This window comes from Hipposideros armiger, unplaced genomic scaffold (assembly GCF_001890085.2).
Source record: "Hipposideros armiger isolate ML-2016 unplaced genomic scaffold, ASM189008v1 scaffold_289, whole genome shotgun sequence".
Classification (NCBI taxonomy): Eukaryota; Metazoa; Chordata; class Mammalia; order Chiroptera; family Hipposideridae; genus Hipposideros; species Hipposideros armiger.
In genome coordinates this window covers 131,701-152,936 of record NW_017731639.1, presented here as the reverse complement: position 1 = coordinate 152,936, position 21,236 = coordinate 131,701, and the positions used below count along the sequence as shown (strand labels likewise).

General features: G+C 41.0%; 1 protein-coding gene across 8 annotated transcripts in view; it reads left to right on the top strand.

The window, feature by feature from the left end:
* Positions 1-21,236, top strand: part of TENM3 (teneurin transmembrane protein 3) — a 605,620-nt gene that overhangs the window by 573,475 nt on the left and 10,909 nt on the right. For all 8 annotated transcript variants that reach the window (XM_019658769.1, XM_019658771.1, XM_019658770.1 and 5 more), the window contains 3 exons: positions 11,162-11,337; positions 12,644-12,879; positions 20,493-20,789. In XM_019658769.1, the coding sequence (XP_019514314.1) occupies positions 11,162-11,337; positions 12,644-12,879; positions 20,493-20,789 (709 nt within the window). The remainder of the gene's footprint in view (positions 1-11,161; positions 11,338-12,643; positions 12,880-20,492; positions 20,790-21,236) is intronic.

Below are 21,236 nucleotides of genomic sequence, written 5' to 3'. Positions count from 1 at the left end.
GAGGGCAGTGTCACTGGCCCTCATATGTGGGATCCGACCCGGGGCCCTCAGGCGTCCCAAGCCAGTTCTTAACCATCGCACCACTCGGCCGGCCCAATAGTTATACTTTTTAAAACAGCTCGTTTTATAAATACTTATCTAAAAATGGTGCTTGGCTCCCCTCCTTTATTTGCCTTTTTCTTTTGCTTACTCTTTTCATGGAAGAAACCATTTGGGACATTAAGAATGATTTTTAAGAGATCTTTATCAGCAGATCACTTAAAATCATGGGACAACGCTATGGTTGATTTCCATTTTTGCTATTTTGTTTAGCTGTTTAATAATTTTGCTTTACATTTTTAACCAGAATATGTATTCCCGAGACATGAGTAAAAATTGTGTAAGCAATTGATTAAAGTGGCTGCTGTATGTTTCAAACATCAACCTGAACACAACTAAGATAATACTGTTATTAATACTTGTTTAATCCAATTTTCTTCTGCAGGCTAGTTTTGAGAAAGAATGAGTTCTGTCCAGGTTTCAAAGCAGAAAGGGAAATGGGAAAATTGTGTGTTATTCAGATGATTCAAAAACAATCTCCCCCAAAAACAATAATAACAGTCATCCGATTTTCTCCGCATATCTCAGTACATAATAAAATATGAAATTTCTGAGATATTCTTAGTGTAATTTGCAGAGTATCAGTAGTTGTGGCACTGCATTAACTCTTTCACTGCATTTCATTTAGCAAATAAATGTGCTCGATGTGCTAAACTGCCCCATAATGGTTCAAGAGTAAGAAAATGCAGCTTCCAAAAGTATGAATTCCCTGTTTCAACTAATTATGTGACTGCCTGAATGAGACAGTTGACCCGATAGCCTCACAGCTGTGTGCGTCAGCAGCTTGCCTTACACAGTGACTATCAAATGGTTTACCCTAAGACTGGGTTGTACACCATCCATTTTAAAGGATTGTTTGAAAACAAGGCAAGAAATTCACACACTGACAACCAGGGAACGGGAACTTTTTGTTTATTTATTTTACAATCACAGAACTGAGGGTCGACAGTCGGGTGGTTTTTAGAGACCTTTCGGCATCTCTGGCTCATTTCAATCACATTAAAATAAAAGCAACTTCAGCAAGCCCTCACTCCTGGCTGCCCTAACTCCCCAGCCTCTCAGAGAAAGCCCCTTGCCTACATTCCAGGGTCCTGGAGTGGTTTCGGAAGGTCCAGAGATTGCAAGTGCAGAGCTGATGTGGACACTCTTTCCTGAACTCTCCCGGGGTTGGGGGAGGCCATCTGTGAAGGAGATAAGATGACTCGGGATGCCCTCCACACTTTTCACATCACCCCAATTCCTCACTCAGCAGCCCTCCCTTCCATCATCACTACCACATCTCCTAAACACACACTCACAACACTTCAAAACACATTTCATAGACCTCAGTTCATCCCAAAGTTTGGTAAATCTGTGGTTCTTAAAGTGAGACCCCCCCCCCAAAACTTCTGAGAAATGGTGATGTAAAAAAGTAGGAATTTATAACTCTGGCTAAAAACTAGATTTTGTTCCCTGTATATCTAGTTTAAGAATTTGTCTTATATAGATTAAGATTTTTTTTTTCCATCTCTGGGCCTTTTAAGGAAAAAAAGTATAAAACACAAAGGCTGAAAAAACTTGTAGTTTATCCAAAGGGATAGTTAATTTAATTATTTAATGAATATATGTCAAGTATCAGCTAGATCTAGGAAGACCTCATTGTATTTTAATAACTCTGGAAAAAGAAGGGAGGAACTGAGTTCTAATAAGTGTTAATCTTCCCTGAAATTAGAAGAAAGTTCTTTACTCACAGATGATGTTTTTAAGCTGAATCAGTTAGAGTTACAGTAACAAAAGAAAGATTGCAAGAATGTTGTAACCTGAAGGAGTAAAATGGCTAAGTGCCTAACTGCATCGGACAATACCTACACAAACCAAGAAATTGAATGACTAAATCTTAAACCTTTAAGACCTGGAAGAATGAGTTTATGCCGTGGTTATTTACAATCTACTAGTGAGAAAGATATACTCTGCAGTTTATCTTCATGTACATACCTGCATGTGTGTATTCAATTATAGATTAGTTCATTCATGCCTTAATAATAAAGAGCTCTGTCTTTTTAACTTAATTTTTAAAGTATACTTCATTCTACACACAAAGGTGTACCCATAGACACGGTTAATCTTGTTTGGGTCTGGTCTAGGCAGCACCAGCCCCCCAGGGAGGCACTTTTCCCAAAAGCAGTTATGCTGCCTGAGAAAATGAAAGTCTTTAAAGAAAGCGAATGCCTTTAACTGTTGCATTGCAAAGGCACACTGATTGGCAAATTATTAAATTATTTCAAACCTCATAGGCATTTTGTCCCATAAACTGGGAATTTTGTCCGTGCCCTTTGGTCATCAAACATTTCCCATTTATCCACTAATTTCCTGGCATTCATTTATTCATTCATACACTTTTTCATTCAGTAAGAATTTATTATGAGCCAGGTACTGGTGTTAGATGCGGGAGAATACAAAGCTAAAAGACACATTCCCTCCTTTCAAGGCACTCCGAGTCCACCCAGGGAGACAGAGAAGTAAATAAATATAACGGTAAGTGCAAAGACAGAGTCTTTATAATAACATGCTGTGAGGGTACCGAGGAGGGTCATCTAAATCAGGTTGGGGATTGGGGACAGGCAGAAAACTTCCCAAGGGGGTAACATTGTAAGCTCGGTCCTGAAAGGTATGAATGAAGGTTAGCAAGCAGAGGTGGCGTGTTCTAAGCCAGAAGAAAGCATTTCCTCAGGAGGCAGAGCATGGCTGGTTTTGGAAAGAACATTCAGCTCAGAGCATAGGACGCGTGTGGGGAAGAGGGAAGGTGAGCCTGGAGAGGGAGGTCCTAGTTCTGATCAAGTGGGGCTACACTGATGTGTCTGGTGGCTCTTACCCCTGGGGACACAGGGCTCTTAGAAAGGAACTTATAGGGAAGCAACGTGGCCTATCTGCTGACAGCACCACGATGGATTGAAGGTAGATGGGTAGAGGACTACAGAAGGGCGTGGGGAGTAAGGAGATAGCAAATCTAGTTCAGAAATGAAGACCTGACCCAGGGATGGGCACTGAAAGTACAGAGAAGGAGGTAGGTTAATCCTGAGGAGATGAACTGTAACTGAGTGACTGAATGGAAGAGGCGAAGGAGAAGGAAGATCCCCTCACTTAGGGGACTCGGTGGGTAGGGAAACACAGGCAAGAAGCAGGTTGGTAGACAAATGGTGAGTTCCGATTTGGAAATTATGAATTTGAGGTTACCATAGGACAGTCTACATGTGGTCCAAAATGGCTGCTTAGAACTTAGTAGAAGCCAATTCCAGAGATGGGGACGTGAGAGCCATGGCAAGAACTGAAGCCAGGAGTGTGAACGAAATCACAATGAAAAGGAATGTAGGTCCAGCTACGAGGGGGGTGTGGGGGGGTGGAAAGTAGGCACACGTGAATTTACACACTGGAGTTCCCTGTGGCTTAGTCATAAAGACAGTCCCTGTGTTAATACTTCCGGGTCCACCTTCTGCTACCGGACACCATAGCCCTAATCTTTTTGAACCTTCAAATCTGTGCCTCCCCTTGTACATTACATCATTTTCAGTATTTTTTTTTCCTTTCTTTACTCCCTTTGGCTCCTTAACTGTCCACGTTTGCCTATTGCTCTGCTTTGCCTTACTCCTTGCACTTGGCACAATATTCATTTTTTTCTCTTAAAGCTTCTTATGAATAGACAACATTTCAGTCTATATATTGTTTCACCTTGGATTTTGAATCTGTCCACTACTGCAGTTGTTTTCACATGGAATTCTTTCATATTCACCTGTTTCCCAAATCATTGACATTTCATTCATTCCTTGATAACCACTTTCTTTCTGTTCCCTTTTCTGAGAGACAGCGCAGGCTGACTGGAAAAGTCACTGGACTTGGAAACCTAGGTTCCAGTCCTGCTTTTGTCACATCTAATAGTGTGACTTAGGGTAAATCACAGCAGCGCTTTAAAATTTTGTGCCCTTGCCTGTAAAAGGAAAGACTTCTTAATAATTAAAATTCCTTCCTACTCTGAAAAATCTATGATTCTAACATTTCTCCCCAACTTCTCATAGGCCTCTGTCAAGGCTTATTTAAAAAGGAAATTATTTAACAAATTACCAAATTTCCTTTGCTAAAATAGTTAGGCATATTGCATTTTTATCAAACCTAATATCTTTTATATTATGCTAGTGCTAGTAATAGCAATTTATAATAATAAATTAGATTCCTCTTTCCAAATAGGCTTCCTACTAGTTTTTTTTTTTTTTTGGTTTTTTTTAAAACCTTTCCAACTTACCGTAAGTCTCCCAAATCCCTCCTTGTCTTCACTTCACTCAGTGCACAGCCTTTTCCTGGGTGGCGATCTGTGAATGGTGGAGCGAGGGCCAGAATACAAAGAGGAAGACAAAAGGTTTGTCCTCTGAGCACTTCAGGGCCCCGTGGAATAAATCCAGGAGGATGAGGGCATGCACAGTTCTGTTGTACAGATTGTTTGAAGCAAAAATTTCCCCTTACATCAGCTGTCTAGTAAGTCTACATTTCAAGACCTGCACAAGACTTAGTATCTAAACAAATGAGATGTGTCCTGCTCACATCGACTTTCCTCAGACAATAAGCAATTTTTTTTTAATGACATATATATGATTCTCCCCATAAAGGTAGCTAACCCAAGATCTTTCAGACCCCAAAAGGAAGTAATTCTGGAAAGTCCTGATTTGGATGCCTTTGTCTCAAGGCCTGTGAATTTCAGAGCTGGGCATTATTGCTTTGTCAGTTCTCCCCGATGTGGTAATGACCGTGTAAGGAAAAAGGCACTGGGTCACTTTTCTTGAATTCAGTTTTTGAAAAATATGTCATGTCTGTGACCATCTATCATTAGGCTCAATATTCAAAGATAGGGCTGGACCGGAAGTCAGGATCTGTCCTTGTCCATGTTTCCCAACTCATGTTATCTGGGGCATTTGAAAAAGGGAACAGTGGCTTGACTGCAGACTACTGCCCTTTCGGGTTTTATGGAGCAAAGCACTGTCAGAATTTGCCCCATCAGCAAGACCTCTGAATGAAATGCAGCAGCCACAAAGAAATTTAAATAGGTGTTAACCACCTCCCACCCCACTCTCCATCTCACCATGCAATTCTCACCCTTTCTAATCAAGATCCTTTTAGCACTTGAGAAAAAAATCATGTAAAATAAGTCTGTCTTTTGTCTTTCTTATTTTGCATTTTCCCTGTCATTTTTGGTACTACATAGGTAGCAGTCAGCTGAGTACCAGATGAACCCATGATTTAGCAGTTGTTTGATTGCTCTACTTACCTTAATGATGGAAGCATTTTACATTTTCTATCCAGAACCTAATTTTTGAGGGTTTCCTAGTGACAGCATTACTGTTGAATTCAAAGAAATTATGATTTTTCTATGAAATAATTATTAAGATACATAAATCTCAGCTTCATTCCTAGAATGCTTAAATGTAAATTCTTTTGGTATTAGTGTTACAAATCCCATTATTGCTCTTAGGATTCCAAATCAATCCACCTTCGAGGCTTGAATCAGGTTCTGTTCTGATTTTGCTGTTGGTGCGCGTCCTTCATCAGGAATGAGGATCAAGGAGTGACTGACGCATGCGTTTTTGTTATGATCGGGTTGGAATTGTGTTCGACTTTACACAGTGACAGAAAAGAAGTTGTTGCACGTTAGCATTATTAAAAAGCTTTTCCAAAAAGCTGGCAAGACTGAGGGACTTTGGAGGCTGGGGGGTGGGGGTGGTGGTTACTGACTGTTAAACTGTCAAAGGAAATTTGAACCTAAGGAACTCCAATAGATGGAAGAAAAAATTCTCCCTCTGTGTAAGGGGGACAGTGTGGGGAAAGACAAGCTAGGTGAATCTTTCATGGGAGTCCTAAATGTGATTCAAGTGTGAAAGCAGACAGACGTGCCCCCACTAAGGAGCTTTCAGGGTAGGATAATTCTGGGATGGCCCTGGGGAAGACACAGAAGAGCCAATCGTGACTAAACTTGACCATGATCCCATCCAGAGGCCTCCAGAATACACCCAAACCCAACACCTTGCCTTCTCAGAACAGGCTGAGTTTGACAGGAGAAACCAGTCAGTGATAACACATTTAGCTGGCTCTCGTTCACTCTTCTCAGGTGAAGAAAAGAAAGGTTTGAGAGAGAGGCATTGCCAACATTACATGAGCAAATACATACACCTGTCTCATCTTTCAGCCAGACCAATTCAGTGTCCAGCCACGTTGTAAGCCTGTGATTAGTGCTAGGGGGAAGGCACACACCCCACCTCTCCAGCGTTATGATTTGTTCTCATGTCTGGTTTCCTTGCTTCTCTAAAGCCCTGCTCTGATTTACACAGGTTTTTATTCTCAAAAACAGAAGATAATTTTAAAAACACAGCTTTCGATCAAAGAAGCCATTTTCGCGGGGAAGCACTGGAGACCATAGATAATCCTGTTGTTGAATTTTAAAGAAAATTTTCGAGAAGTGCGCATTGTTTCCACTTGAATAAATCTGCAGTATCAATAGTCTATTGACATGTGTTCTAAGTCAGTCTAAGTCAGTCAATTTTCTCTCATTTGAGGAGCCACTAACGATGTTTAAGCAGAGAAGTATTATCCTAATGGTGTTTCAGAAGATTAACTTGGTATCAGTGAAGATGGCGAGAGGCAAAAAGACCAGTTTTCAATCTAGGGCAGCTGTGACAATGGGAAGATAAATATCTGAGAGACATTATAAAGGAAAAATGAAGAGTTGGGGACTTCATGTCAATGGTGGGGTCGGGGGCGGGGAGAGAAATTATCAGGATGACTACAGTATTTTCAACTGAGAATGGCTGAAGTTCTGATCTCTGGGGCATTTGTCGATAATCCCACTGCTTAGAAAACTTGAAAAGAGATTTTGAAATGTACCTCAAAGGCTAACACAGCAAGTCTAGGCAAAAACGCAATCAAAATTAAAAGACGAACAAATAGATACACATCAAATAAGGGCATCCCATCAGTGAAAGAGCAGGAGGTCATTAAGAGCTTGAGGGAGTTTGTCTTTTCCTTTGTGAAACGGGGTTAATCGGGAGCAGAAAGAATGTGCTGTGTTCTGAATTTGAAGCTAGGAGGCTAAGACCACATGAGAGGAGTGGAGAGCATGAAGTTGATGTTCTATCCAGATTCCCTAGAGCCTATTGCATGGTAGATTCAGAAAGCTAATGAAAGAAAACTACATCTCAAATATACAAGCTGGGCAGGCAGGGCAAGTTCACCACCAAGGCCGAGCAACATTAAGTAAAGCCACCAAGTTGCACATAAGCAGAGGCTGTGTCCAGAGGCGTATGTTTGGTGGGAAGGCCTTTTGTAGTACCTAGGGTCCCAGCATTTCAGAGGACAGTTGGACATTTGCTGGGGTGTTGTGTTTCTAATTTTGTCCAGGTAAAGAAATGTCCTGACGTTTCTGAAAGTACCTTGAAGTCATCTTTGACTACTTTGCTTCTCTCACTCCCTTTCTCCAGGGTTCTCTGGTGATGTTTTATTTCTCTTGATTTAGGTGCCACTCTGTAAAAAAAAATTTTTCACTGCTCCATGCTGAAATGAAAAAATAATAATGATGTGGAGAATTTTTTTCATAAAGCTTTACTTACTCCTTTTAAAGAACTGTTACCCTGAAGTTAGGTTCTTTCTACTGGATTGTCGGAAAAGTCATGACGTATTTTTTTCTATGGTTTTTGTTGCAAAAAAGCATCATGACTTTTCTAACAACCCAATAGCTTTGCTACGTTTGCATGGCCTTTCTTTCTGAAGTGATGGAGGTAACATGTGATCGTTGTTTATTTAAAAACCCTGTGTTGGCCCACTGATTTTTTCTGGTTGGTAAAATTGGCGAGTCTCGGAAGCCCCTCCTGCTTGACGTGTCACCTCGCCCCTGGGCTCCTACAGTGCTGCCATCACACTAGTCTGATTAAATCCTTGCTTTTTCTTTTACAAGGTCCTTCAACTCCCCATAGTCCTCAGTGATGAAACCCGCCCAAGGCCTCCTTCTACCCTGCAATGAACTCTGCGTGGACCCTGCACCTCAGCAGGGCTCTTTCACTCCCTGACCTCACAGCCCTTCCATCTTTACTCCCCCACACCCTCACCCTTGTTGTTTTCCTGGCTGGAATGCCGTCCCATGCCTTCTCTGCCTGTCTAAGTCCTGCGTCTATTGCAAGGCTCCGCGTAGGTCCCCACCTTGATGTGGCCCTTCTCTCACTACCGCAGCATGGCTACATCTCTGCCTGCACTCCAGGTGCCCTGGGGGTCTGTACCACTCACACGGCACTCGTTTTCAGTAGTGTTCATATGTCTGACTTCTTTCCACAGCCGAACTCCTTTGTATCTACCACACCTCTCACTGTAACTTGCATATAGCGCTTATTCTGAATGGTGAGGCAGAAGCTCTGAGGGCCCTCACACTAAGGCAGCTTTCCTGGCCTGCCTGGTGCAGGCACATCAGCCCTTATTAGTGCCTTAGCTTAAATTCAGCCACTCCTCTGAAGGCAAAATTCAGAACGTCCAGGGCTAAGCTGTGAAACTGGGCCACCAAGATCCCAGCTTAACCCTATGTCATTCTAATTGCACTCCCTACAAGGGTTACTTGTATTTTTATTTCCCAAAGAACCAAAGGCTAATAGGTGAGAGTCGGAACGCGCAGCACCCTGTGCTCTGTCACCCTGTGCTCTGTCGCAGGGAGCTCAGCACACTGTGATACGAAATGCCTGCCCAGCAGGACAAGGAGCATGTGGTAAGCCAATGAAAGCAGAGCCAAAGGTTGGGGAAATGCTTTCTGCAGGAGAAAGGTGACATTTCCCACTTTAGATTGAATGGAGCTACAAAACATAAACCAGCAAAGGGGTTGAGAAAGGGCAGGTGAGTGACAGCGGCAGGAATGAATCAGCAGTGCTGGCAGGTGGCATCATCTATATAAAGCTGTATAGTTCTGCACTTTAAATCAAGCACTGTGATTTACACAAGGGCTAATGGGCCTGGGGTCCAGTGTGTGAAAGTCCCAGGTACGGCCCAGTCACGAGATGCAGTCAGAGCCTGACCAAGTCACCTAACCGCATCGTATTTCCATTTTTCCCATCTGTAAAACGGGGGGAGGGGATAATGCAGTACTGAACTATCTTTTATATAGGAGCCTTCAAAAGGATGTTAATTTCTTTAAAACACAGTAACATGTTCTTCGTGTTATACTATGAGAAACGTTAGGTGATCCAAGAATTATGTCCAGGTTAAGGTTTAACTGTAGGCTGGTTTTGTCAATAATTCTGTGTTTAATCGACCTACGCATGTTTGTTTCTGCAGGAGCAATAATTTCTTCAAAAAAGCGATGACGGCAGTAAAGCATGCTGAGCTCCTTTCATGGAGGCCTTAATCTGCTAGGGGCATTTGGACGGGTGGGGAGAGCACGGAGTCTGCTTTTCTGTTTCAGCTCTGCCTTTTGTGGGTGCAAACAATGATTGCACTTAATGGCTCATTTTCTTTCTCTTCGTTCCTCCTTTGCGCGCGTCTCTTTCCTGAGTGCCCGTTCCTGCCGCTGGCTAAGCAGTGTGGCAAATTGTCGGAACAAGTCAGTCAGACCCATGATCTGACTGATATTGTCCCCACTGAATTAATGGGATCAACCCATCACTGGGCCTGGCCAGACGTCAGGGTTTCGCCTTCCTCCTTTCTTCCTTCCTGTCTCGGCCATGACATTGCCCTTGCTGGATGGATTTTCTCTACTTTTATTACCTAGAATCTTCTCCTAATTATTGGCCACATTTTTCAAAGCTAATTGTTTACACTCTAAAAGCCCTCTACCCTTTTATTACAAAATATCATTTAAGTACTTTTTTCTACCCTTTATTCCCGTGTCACCCCATATTTATACCCATTATTAGGATCCGCTCCACTTTTTTCTTCCCCTTGGTAGCTTGTTTTTCGCTATTCAGATTCTTGCTCTCCTGGTTCTGCATCTGAGCTTATTTTAGGTAGAACATGGTTCTTGCCTCCATTTCACTTAGACCTTAAGGGTATTAATGAAGTGACTTGGCATCAATCTGAAACCCAATCTTAAAATATTGTTGTCCCCAGGAAATCCCTGTTTTGTCATCCACAATTTGCATTTTTTTTCTTTCTTCAAACCATATGGTCATTTTTGAAATTTTCTCTGGTGCTGCCACCAATAGAAAAATCACACGCAAAAAAAAATACCAATTCTCCAGTAAACTGTTGTCTTTTAAATGCATATTTAAAATTATAGGACAGCTTTTTAAAATGTATTCTAACATTTAAATTATGTCCCTCTTATATTTATATGCTAAAAAGTAAGTGTGTGACAAAAAAGCAAATTGTCATTAAGTGTCAGGAAATATTACATCTCATTTCAGTAAACATAAATGATCATTCAAAATATCACCCATTCCTACAATGTCAGAATAGACAAGATAGATTATCACCACACCTACCAACATTTGACTCCCAATATACCATTATAAAATATGTTAATAACTGAGAAACGAGAAAGTCTTTAAAAGACTTTATTTTATTAATTTGTTGAAGATGTCTCAAGATACTAAAAGAATGTTTACATATGCAAATATATACATGTATGTATACCTGTTTTAAAAAGTTGTATATATATTCATACTGCAGTGCCGTAGAGAGCATAAGTTAGTAAAACCTTAAAGACTGATATAATGGTGAATTAAATCTACTTTGTAGAAAATATGGAGGAATACTAAGGAATTTAATATCAGCAAACATGTTCCCTTTGAAACAGCAAATTAGATGTGCAGGAGGATTTTGGTCACACTTCAAAGAATAATATGCTGAGATGGAGAGCTATTCTGTTTACTCTTGCTCTCACTGGTGAGGTTTTTCTATGTTAAACAGGCTTTTGATTACTTCAAAGCATGTTTGAAGTCCTCACTCTGCATAGCTCCTGCACAAAGACAAATACTCTCCCAAATTTGTGCAGCTAATACTGCTGCACGTTGTATTTATAAAAAGAACCTACCATTTCCTGTTTTAACACCAAGTTAATGCCTCTTTTATTTAGCTATGACAGTGAAGGTCGTCTGACAAATGTTACATTTCCAACTGGAGTGGTCACAAACCTTCATGGGGACATGGATAAAGCTATCACAGTGGACATTGAGTCATCCAGCCGAGAAGAAGATGTCAGCATCACTTCAAATTTGTCCTCAATTGACTCTTTCTACACCATGGTTCAAGGTAAACACGAAAGCATAATCTTAAACTGTTATTTTTAAAATACCACTAGCACCCAAATAGAATGTGACAACCCCCATTCCCTAACATGAACCAGAAGAGGGAAGGTGAAAATATAAGCCTCTAGAAGTATTGATGAAATAGACAAATGTCTACATGTCATGTTTATTTATTTATATAGACATATTATAAAATTACATAATGTAAAACAATATGCTAACCTGGAAATAGTGCCTTTTCCCACTCCCATTTAATAAAACAACTTGCTTCCAACTCTTCACGTGCATCGTCAGACCTTTTTTGAGTTGTCTTTCAGTCTCCCCGAGCGTGTCGTCTTTTCTGCCACGGAAGGACAGTAGTTTGAGGCAGAGCACTTTCTGAATCCATATGTGATGCAGTATTTGAATCCACATACTTGCGGTCACTGGAAACTTTATCCCAATTCTGAGTACCCATTTAAGTATTATATCTGGCCTTCCAGTTTCTTCCTTCTATAGGCACATATATCCACTATCTCCATCATGGAACCTCCTGCCATATTCCTTTTTGATATAATCTTGAAAAAATGGCAGTTGCAATTGTGAGGCCATAGCCCGAAGAATAATTGCTAAATCTGAGTTAAACTTCTTTGACTCATTCTTGTACCAGTTCTGTCAGGTAATCTGTACAAGCATCTGAAATTAGTACTGCTTGAATTCATTTATTCCCCAAATGGTCCTGTATTATGCAAAAAATTTAAATTGAGGTATAGCCTACAATATGAAAGTGGGTTTTTTGTACCAAATGTAAGATGACTCCCTTTTTAAAGTCAATTTCAGGGGGAAGGTCAACTTACATGTTTGGTGTACAAGGTAAAGATAGTAAATCTTTTCAAAGTTCTTTGATAAAGGATACAGGGATGGGGGAGGGGAGGGGAGTCTTGTAAGACATTGGAGGTGACACACCAGCCTCCAAAGAGCACATATTTGGTTGGCTGTTTGCAAAACATTTACTGTACATTCCACAGAGGTTGAGCCTCATTTATTTTGTCAGACAAATTAAAAAAAAAAAAGAAATCTATTAAAGTGGAGAAGGACTTTAAATTCCCCTAAAGTTTTCCTTTAATATTCAGCCAAACCTGTTACAGCATGAAATGCCAGAAATCACAGTTGTTTTGTGATTTTCTAAGAGGACATCTTTAAGCACTTTTTAGCACCTCATAAATAGAGTTCAGTTGACATTTTAGAAATTTATCTCACTTCTAACTGCATAACTGACCAAGTGTTTACTCCGTATCTGTAGTTCATGTTTTCTGTTTCTTGTTCTTTAGATCAGTTAAGAAACAGCTACCAGATTGGTTACGATGGCTCCCTGAGAATTATCTATGCCAGTGGTCTTGATTCGCACTACCAGACAGAGCCCCATGTGCTGGCTGGCACAGCTAATCCAACAGTTGCCAAAAGAAACATGACTCTTCCTGGTGAAAACGGTCAAAATTTGGTGGAATGGAGATTCCGAAAAGAGCAAGCCCAAGGAAAAGTCAACGTCTTTGGTCGGAAGCTTAGGGTAAGTAAGTGTCAGAGAGGAGATGACCGCCGTATCTCCTCCACACTGTGTAGTCAGCTGTCCATGACCGTCCTCGACTCATCTCCTACCCACTGTCATCTATCTGTCCAGTGCCACTCTCAGTGTAGCACCTTCCCTTACAGCGTGACTTCTATCCAGCCATTAAGCCATGACATCATTCATAGTGAAAGCCAACTATTTGAGAAAATGTTTTTCTCAATATATCTCTGACTAAAAATAATTCTTCCCAGGACCGGCCGAGTGGCTCAGTTGGTTAAGAACTTGCCCAAGAGTGCGAGCTCTGAGCAACAGGGTCACCGGTTCGATTCCCACATGGGCCAGTGACATCACGCCCCAAGCTGAGCTGCTGCTGAGCTGCCAACAGGTGGCAGGATGGCTGGGCTTGTGAGAGCATGTGCTCCTAACAACAAGGCTGCCCGTTTGAATGGTGGGCTCGCCCACCCGTCACTAAAGACTGAACTTGGCACCTTGAGCTGAGCTGCCACCCAGGTGGCTCAGGCGATATAGTGTGCGCTCTTAACAATGAGGCTGCCAGTTTGACTCCCGCATGGGATGGTGGCTATGCCCACCTGTAACTAATTGAACACAGCACCTTGAGCTGAGCAGCACCCTCCACAACTAAGATTGAAGGACAACAGCTTGGCTGTTCCCCTTCCCCAATTCCCCAACACTGTTCTCCTCCCCCAATTCCCCAATAAAATATTTTTTTAAAATAAAAATTAAAAATAATTCTTCCCTAGGAAATTGCATGTAGCACAATCTCAAATAGCCTGGATGTCAACTAATTCTTATTTTACTAATATTATCTTAATATCTTATACATTCTCTTTACCCACTCAGGAGGGATGGAGATAAAGAATTGGCTTAAATATTGAACGTTTTCCAAATCATAAATACGTATATTGAAAGAGATGGGCTGGCCACTAAAGGATGGATTCTTTCTTTACATTCTCAATATTTTTAAAGTACAGTTTGGGCTCATAGAAGAGTATCCACATCAGAACCTAACTACTGCCTCCTCAGTATTGATTTATATTATTTTTAGGAGAAATGTAATATTTCTCATTATGCTAGTGTACTTACTTTGCAAAATGTTCTCCGCATTGCCTCATTAGGTGTTTTTTTTTCTCCCTCTCACATTGTAGGCCAAATATATCTAGGAAGCAAGCTGTGATTTATGACACCTATTTGGTAAAGACAACATGAAGTACTAAAACACAGGTTACAAGAAAACCATGTTCAGACCACTATACACTGAACCTGATTCATTTTTTCTATTAGTAAACAGATTTCAGCTTATCAGATAATTGCAGATAACTATTCCTAAAATTACTTCCCTTGCCATTTTAAAAAAAAGTACTTAAAATCAAGGAGAGAGAGAATAAAACACGGAGCATACTATTAATGTCCTTTTTCTGCATCAAAAGGGTTAAGTTATTATAGTAACAGGCCAACATTATTTACCTGGACAGTCCTTCAGGGTAAGAAACAGCTACTACATACTGTCTCTATTTCCAAAAAATAGAAATGAAGTAGAAAAAAAGAATCAGTGGATCAAGTACACACTGTGTCCACCTTACAGATGATATTCTGATTCCACTTCAATTGCAAGGCAGACGTGTGGGACTCTGCATACATCGTCTTCTGGAACTGCTGCCACATGCTCCCATCTCCCCACATCCCAGGCCGTGAGAGGCAGGGTGCCCGAGCTCCAGTGCCCCTGATCAGGAGCTCTGGCAGGCAGGAGCTAGGGAGGTGGGAGGGAGGTCGGTTCAGTGAGAGGAGTGAGAAGAAAAGGCAATAAAACATGAAAGGGAAGAGCAGATTAGGGATGAAGGTAAAGTGATGGGCAAGAAAGCAAGCTCAGACTTGTCCTGAATCACTTGCTTTGGATCTCAGGCTATTGTGGCCGCAGGAAACTCCAGAAACTGCCTTTTCTTTTACTGACACTAGGACTTAGTAGCTGCCTGCATCCCTGGTTGCTGCCACCACTTCCTATTTTTCCCCAGGACCCACGCTTCCTTGGGCCATTGCAGACTCGAATCTAGTTCACAGGCTTTATCTTATTCGACTATCCCTAAAGCAAGCATAACGTACATGCATACACACACACACACACACACACACACACACACACACACACACAGTCTCAGGCACAGCACTGGCTTCATCAAAAGACACAAAAACACCCCAAAGACACAGCTCTGAACTAGAATTCAAAAACTATAGGTTCTAGATAAGGCTCCACTTTATACTAATAATAAACCTTCTGGGAAAATTATAACACCTGTAAACCTCATTTTCCTTATCTACCTCATGATGTCTACATTATGACCTAAATAATATAATATTATCTAGATACTATCTTAACATTATGACACACACATAGTATATAGAGCTATATTATAAACAAAATGAACCCTACCCTGCCTCTGTTTCACACCACTTGTTACAGAATTACATGAGACAATGTGCAAGTACTTTGCAAACAAAAGGCATGACTGTATATTCCCTAACCCTAACCCAGAGAGTCTCAGCCACATCCCCAGGCGTTGGGCACTTATACCCACATAGCAGGGAGATGGGAAAGCTATTTAACTCGCTGGTTAGGAGAATATCAGTACAGATGAGGGAAGAGTAGGGGAAAGACGTTCCCACTATTCTTTGAGACAAGCTATGTCTAAATGTGTACTTTTTTTTTTTTTTTTGTAACTCTGCTTTTCTAGACATAAAAAGAAATTAGGAAGAGTAGAGGAAAGGAAGGGAAACCCAACCCTAAGTCGCTGGTTCTCTGTCTGTTTCTAAATGAGGAAGATGCCTCGCCTTGGGGAGGAAGGACTAGTACACACAGGCACGGTGTTCGTTTCCTTCTAAATAGCAAAACCACAATGCCCCAGCAAGACATTGCAGAAAATATACTATTTAAAATGGCCTGTGCAGTCACACTGAAAGGAGATTTCCAGCTGATATGTGTGATTGCTCTCATAGAGACAATGCCAAGATCACAAGGGAGGGTTTCTTTCTTTCAAGATAAGATTGGATGTGCCAGCTCTGACTGCTAATTTCATTCCTCTGTGGATTCTAAGAGAGAAATTCTAGGGAGAAAGTGGTGATAGAAAACCCTGGTTGAAGGACTGGACCTGGAGTCTGGCCAAAATGGGGGGGCGAGGAGAACAGCGGACCCTGAGGCCACCGCGGCCCCGGAGTCAGCTGAAAAGCCACCCATCTACATTCCGTCCGCCCTTTCATGAAACAGAAAATGGCTCCTCTCTTACCTTTCATTACTTCCTAGCAGACAGTTCTTTTCATTTTTAAGTTATTGACCTCAGTTTAGCTCTGTGCCTGACATAGGGTAGACACTCAAATATTTATTCAATGAATGAAAGAATGAGGAAAAGCCAACCTTATAATATGGGTTATTTATCTCATTGCATCTACATCTTCCTAAGAGAGGAGCTATGTAAACAGAATCGCACATCCTTGCAAATGTTTGACTGCTATAAACAAACCTAACACTAGATATGAGATTGCATAGGTGTAATAGACATAACACTAGATAGTTTAAAATGTTAAAAAAAATAGCAAGGATTAGACAAGGAAAGATTGTATAAGACAATAGCAACATGAAAGCGTTTTCTGTGAAACAGTGCACTAAGAAAAAGGGGGGGTGGATACAGCAGGAGATAACAAGCAAATGTAATCGTGACACAGATGTGGGAAAGCTAGCGGAATGAAGGTTAGACAATTCCTTAGCTTACTTATTTGTAGCTGAATTTGTTTTTTTAAAACACACACACACATATCATAGTTGCTGGTCTTTGTCTTATACTGTTTAATAAATATTCCTAATTTTTATCAAGTGTTGGACTTTGGAACCAGCCTTTAATCGGTTACAAAAAATTGCACGGGTAGCATTCTAATAATAAAATTCACCTTCTAAATTTGCGCAGATGCTTCAAAGAAAGAAAATTTAGTGAACTGTTTAAAAAAGAAATTCTCAAAATTTGAAAGCCAGAAGTGTGTTTAAAGGCATACATAAAGATGATGGCATATGTAATAAACCTTCTTATGCCAGTCGCGTTCGTGTGATATCCTTATTTCTCGCTTTAATCTGAGTGGCACAGCCTAGAGTGGGATCGTACAATGCAGTTAGCACTTGCTGATGTGTGGAGACACACAAAACAGTCTGCAGCCAGTTGATGTTCTAACAGGGACACCAGGGAGCCAAGATACTGTCTCCACGTGTACTGGGTAATGAGCCAGCCCTTCCTTACTTCGCTCTGTAACATCCCCAATACGTGAATATAATCCGATTGTGCTTTGTATCTTTAAACATAAAGACATTGTCTTAACGTCTTTATGCCTTAGTTTTTCGAGCATTCCACAGGGAAAATAACTACCCCCCCTCACCCTCAATATCAAAGGGACGTTGAGATTAATTACAGTCATGCTGGACATGATCTTTGAAAGTGGGGAATTTCCTCGCTTCCTTAAAAGGAGTGCTGTACATCACAAAGGAATTCATGGTCATCTCTTATCCAGCCCCAACATTTGGATTCATTTGTATGTACCTGGAGGTATCGTTAACAATCTGATGTCAGGTTTTTCATCTTAGGTGAACTACTCAATTTAACTTGTTATTTTTTATATGAAAAAAATATTTATGAAAAGACCACTGGGGCGTGGAACAATGCCAGTGCCTTATGATTATCAAAAAATATATATTGCAAAGGTGCCGTGATTTCCATAAAGGTGTAGTGAAGCGGCACTATGTCCTAGAATGGAAATGTCCCTAACTTCTGCACATCGTTTACAACCCAAGGAGAAAGTTTGGATATGTTTGGGAGAGAGAGGGGGAAAAGAAAAAAAAAAGACTTGTTAGTATCTTTTGGAATTTAACATATTAAATCACAGTGGCTGGTGTCTGGAAACAGTAAGGATGGTTAGAACCTTGGCTTGTGTTGGAAATATGGGGAGAAACATGGCCCCATTCTAATGCTTTCCTCATTACTTCAGTTTGAGGGGACAAGAAAGGCATGGCGTACAATATTTGTCTGGATAAAAAGAAAAATTAAACTTCCATCCAGATGTTTGGTCTCATGTGTCCACATGGTGACGTGTTTAGTATGGCGGCTCACACAACAGCAACAGTAAAGACTTCCACCTGAATGCATTGGGACTGGGTAGCCATACTCACACACCAAAAAGCCAATCAAGCCCAGGAGCAGGGTGCAGGCAGTGAAAAGAAGGGGTTCCAGAACTGCCTTTGCCCTTCTCCCTGCAGGAACCAACCAATCATACTAAACCTGCAGATCGGATATCTTATGCTCGGACCACAGGAAATACTGCAAAGAGAAAGGAGGGCTAAGGGGGTCAATGAAGAATTGCAATACAACTTAAAGTGAACACAAAGTAAAATACAAACAGATGGGGCGGCACTGTGGGCAGCGTAGTCCACGAAACTGCAGTCAGCCTGGCAGGGCTGTTTGCAGCCTAGAATAACCTAAGGAAGGGAAAGAGGGCAAACCTAAACAGTCAAGGTTGTTGGTTTTTTGGGGTTTTTTTCTTTTCTTTTAAATCACAATCTGAGAAACACAAGAGCCCTGGGAAACCATGTAAATTGTGCAAAACCTCTTCTTCAGGCATCAAACATTGTGTGCAACTATAAGTTGAAGAGCTGAGTTCTGCCAGTTCAGTGTTGACTTAATCTGATATCAAATCAAATCTTTCTACAGACTTTAAAATACGTATGTGTAACATTCGCTGTAGCTTCTTTCCAAGGTACACAAAGCGTTCTGCAAACCTAAACTCATTCACATTTCACAAAATTCACACAAGTCAATGAGCAAGTAACATGCAGATGCTTCCACCTGGGAAAATGGAAGACCACAAGCCTCCAGCTAGCTGGTCACAGTCATGTCAGGATCACTGAAAGAGCCTACAGGCTCTAGTGTAACCTCTTTATTTATAGACGGACAACACAGATTCAGAGGGGTTAAAAGCCCAGAGTCATGCTGCTTGTAGGCCCTGTCAGGTATGGAAATCAGGCTTTTTGACTCCCAGTGCGTGCAGGCATGCGTGTACACACACACACACACACACACACACACACACACACACACACACACACAGCAATACATACCAACATCTGCTGTGGTACAGTGGTTTTTTGGGGGTTTTTTCCCATGTTAGTGGATCTTAAATGATAGAACTGAAATATTAAGATCTCCTAATCTCCATCCAGGGCTCTGCTTTCTCATTTTCTCTGTATCATCTCTCTGGGTGCTTTTTCTCCCTCAAATCATTTGCCTATAAGGCATTAATTCTTCTTAGCTTATATCTTTTACCTTTCCATGGACTTCATAATACTCCCCTTGAATAGCTAATTGGGAAATTTGAATCTTAAGGAATATTTTTTTCATGGCACTTGTTTAATTCAATGACAGAATGCACAAATTAGTTTTAGCCCACATTTTACATAAATATACATGTATATTATATATGTACATACACGTATATATAGGGGTTGTGTGTGAGGATGTGGGTGTGTATATAACTGATCAGCTAATGCTGTCCATTTTGAAGGTTCTAGCTAGGACATGGTCATGTAAAATTAAGATTTTCCCATTTAATTTTTAACAATCCAATTAGTTAACAAGCTATTGGTATGTACAGGCCACCACCGCCACACATGCTATAGCAGATGAGAGAATGGACAGGCCCTGGTCTCCCTCTGAGGGGGTCCCCAGTGTGCGAACATTGTGGGCCTTTGTAAAGTAGAATTTAACCACAGCCACATTCCCACTCCAATGACGAATGCTGGTGTCATAGGCCTTGGATCACAGACAGTAACAGCCAGATGTGGTCAAAGCTGCTGGACGTGGCACAGAGCCACACGGAGACCCTATCACAACAACTTGGTGCGAGATTTGTAAATTAAGCACAATAGTCAGGCTGTGGAGCCGTGAGAGTAAAGGATCTGAAGTCCCTGCCAGTTAGCCAGATGTGAGTGACCGAAGAAAAAGGCTTTCAAAAAAGTTGTGACATTTCAGCACTTGGCCAAAAGCAATGATCGTGTTTGTAACCTCCTGCAATTTAAACTCATTAATAATTTACAGTAATGTGGGTTCCAGCTTATACTTAATGGCTCTTCAAAGGGCTGCTGTCACAGTTACCACTGTTTTAATGTCACCATGATTATTCCACGAAACAATTATTTTCCAGTGCTTCTGGGGGGAGGGGCTTTAAGGAATTTATAGAGATGTCATGTTTACCACCTTCATATCTTCTGAACAAACTTTAAAGCGAATACATTTTGGAATTTTTCTTATCGGTTGCTTAAGTTTACAAAATGTAATTGAAAAGGTTTTGAACAAATGCCAGGCTGTCTTTCTGCTTAATGAAACCTTTTAAAAGAGCAGTTAATCTACTGCCTTGCACTTGTACCCAAGAAGTTGCTAAATTAATTTACTGACAAAGAGAATCAATCACCATAAATGGTGTTTAAACAATAGCGGGGACTTGGAAGAGTAATAAGGGACTGGTATTGGAATAACATGATTTATTTTATCATCTTGTTTGTGTTGTAACAGGTTAATGGCAGAAACCTCCTTTCAGTTGACTTTGATCGAACAACAAAGACAGAAAAGATCTATGACGACCACCGTAAATTTCTCCTGAGGATCGCCTATGACACGTCAGGGCATCCGACTCTCTGGCTGCCGAGCAGCAAGCTGATGGCCGTCAATGTCACCTATTCATCCACAGGTCAGATTGCCAGCATCCAGCGTGGAACAACCAGCGAGAAAGTAGATTATGACGGACAGGGGAGGATTGTATCCCGGGTCTTTGCCGATGGTAAAACATGGAGTTACACATACTTAGAAAAGGTATGTCTGCACGCTAACCATAAAAATATGGAAGCAATGATTCGTACCCTTCAGCAATCTCCCAGAGCACTACAGGAGGGAAAACAGTGGCATGTGACTGAGCTCCATTTATTATTCTAAGCATCAATATGTAAGTCACATTGGTACAGCAATGATGAATTTCTGCATTAGCAAAGTAGTTTCTCCTTAGTTAAGTTCTACTATCTCAGACCCTTTTAAGTGATTGATGCTGTAAACAAACAAGCAATAACACTGTCCACCTGCCAAGCTTATGCATCGATAACATTCACAAATTAGACCTGGGGTATGTAAGTCATTTGTAAATAATCTCCATGCTAGCTCTTTCATTTAAGAAAGAGCCTTACGTTAGCACACTTAAAGCTGTCAGATTTGTGCTGTTGCTGGCAGAGCTTCAACATCACCATAAAAAGCATGTAGATCCTATTT